The sequence below is a fragment of the Austrofundulus limnaeus genome, unplaced genomic scaffold (assembly GCF_001266775.1).
Source record: "Austrofundulus limnaeus strain Quisiro unplaced genomic scaffold, Austrofundulus_limnaeus-1.0 Scaffold125, whole genome shotgun sequence".
In the NCBI taxonomy this organism is placed as follows: Eukaryota; Metazoa; Chordata; class Actinopteri; order Cyprinodontiformes; family Rivulidae; genus Austrofundulus; species Austrofundulus limnaeus.
Genome location: NW_013952527.1, coordinates 126317 through 127609, shown reverse-complemented (window position 1 = coordinate 127609; position 1293 = coordinate 126317). Strand labels below are relative to the sequence as shown.

Below are 1293 nucleotides of genomic sequence, written 5' to 3'. Positions count from 1 at the left end.
TCATGTTTGAGTGTAAATGCAGTTTTCAGAAAATTCCCTGCTCAAAAGTTCTTGTCTCTTGCACTAATTTCTTCTTTAAACATTGTGAAGCTCTACTTAGAACCTTCTTAAGATCCAATAGTGCAAAATGCAAATTCTTGCACTTTTTGACTGGTCTTAAGATTTTAATCAGGAGTGTATATGGATTTAATTACAATAACAGGATGATCCAGGTATCAAAATGTAGCTTTTAAAGCTAAGAATCTGAAAATGTAATTAGGTCATTTTGACCAAATTTRACTTAATCCTCATTTCGATATGATGGGTCACATATATTTTTATATTCTTATTAGGTCCGTACATGTTGGTTTTAGTCAACCAGAGATGATGTATCTAGGCTACATTTGATCCTAAAATGGCTACGCTCGATCAAGAAGACAAAACTTTAAAATCAGATCTACAGAATGGGAAATATAAACTAAACACTGAAAAACAAATCATAAAAAAACACTGATTCCAGTTTAAAACATAAACAAGACGATGGAAAACACCATCCAGGAAACAAATAATCTATAAAATGAGTGAAAGACATGAGGCGGAGGTCCTCTGAGGAATGAGAGCGATGAGTGGTAAACAGTTTGTCACACATGGAGATGGACGTGAATGCCTGGTTGGTGATGAAGGGCTCTCTGGCTTTAAGCCTGGGTCATGGAGGGAGGGAGGGGCGGGTGCAATAGGAAACCCCACCCCTCGGTCCCTGAACTCCCTCAGGAGCTGAGGGTGAACTGGTCTTGCTCGATGGGCTTCTTGACCCAGGCCCCCAGGCCGGCCTTGTGGAACGCCTTGATGAGTGCCTTCTTAGCAGAGTGGTACTCTGCAGCCGCCTGCTTGGCTTCGTGGTACGAGCTCGGCTTCGGCACTTTGATCCGCAGGATGGACGAGAGCTGAGGAGGAAGAGGAGACAGAAACGKACACACATCGTTTCAATGTTCAGGAAACTGTTAGGAAACAACAACAAAAATCTTATGACCTCAAGTATGGGATAAATCTTGTTCCAGCAGGAACTGAATTTGAATTGCTCAGATTGAATCTGTGCATAATTTGAAATTGAATGCATTGGTTTGAAAATGAATTTCACTAAATTGAAACTGATTTTAAAGTTTTGTATCTGAATTAATTTGCTTTGAAACTGTATTTTGTTTTATTAAAAATTCAGTTCGATTACTTTCACTTTCAGTTCCATAATTCAGATTTTTGTGTCACATCCTGGGGTCTCATTTATAAAGGATTGCGTGGAAACCATACTAAAAGTGA

At 39.3% G+C, this 1293-nt stretch overlaps 1 protein-coding gene across 1 annotated transcript in view; it reads right to left on the bottom strand.

Moving 5' to 3' along the window:
* Nucleotides 1-423: 423 nt before the first annotated feature.
* The window catches only part of LOC106522260 (double-stranded RNA-specific editase 1), a gene marked incomplete at its 5' end in the record, with an annotated part of 3723 nt that continues 2853 nt past the window's right edge, over nt 424-1293 (bottom strand). The window contains 1 exon segment of the mRNA XM_014015207.1: nt 424-923. Coding sequence (XP_013870661.1) covers nt 747-923 — 177 coding nt within the window.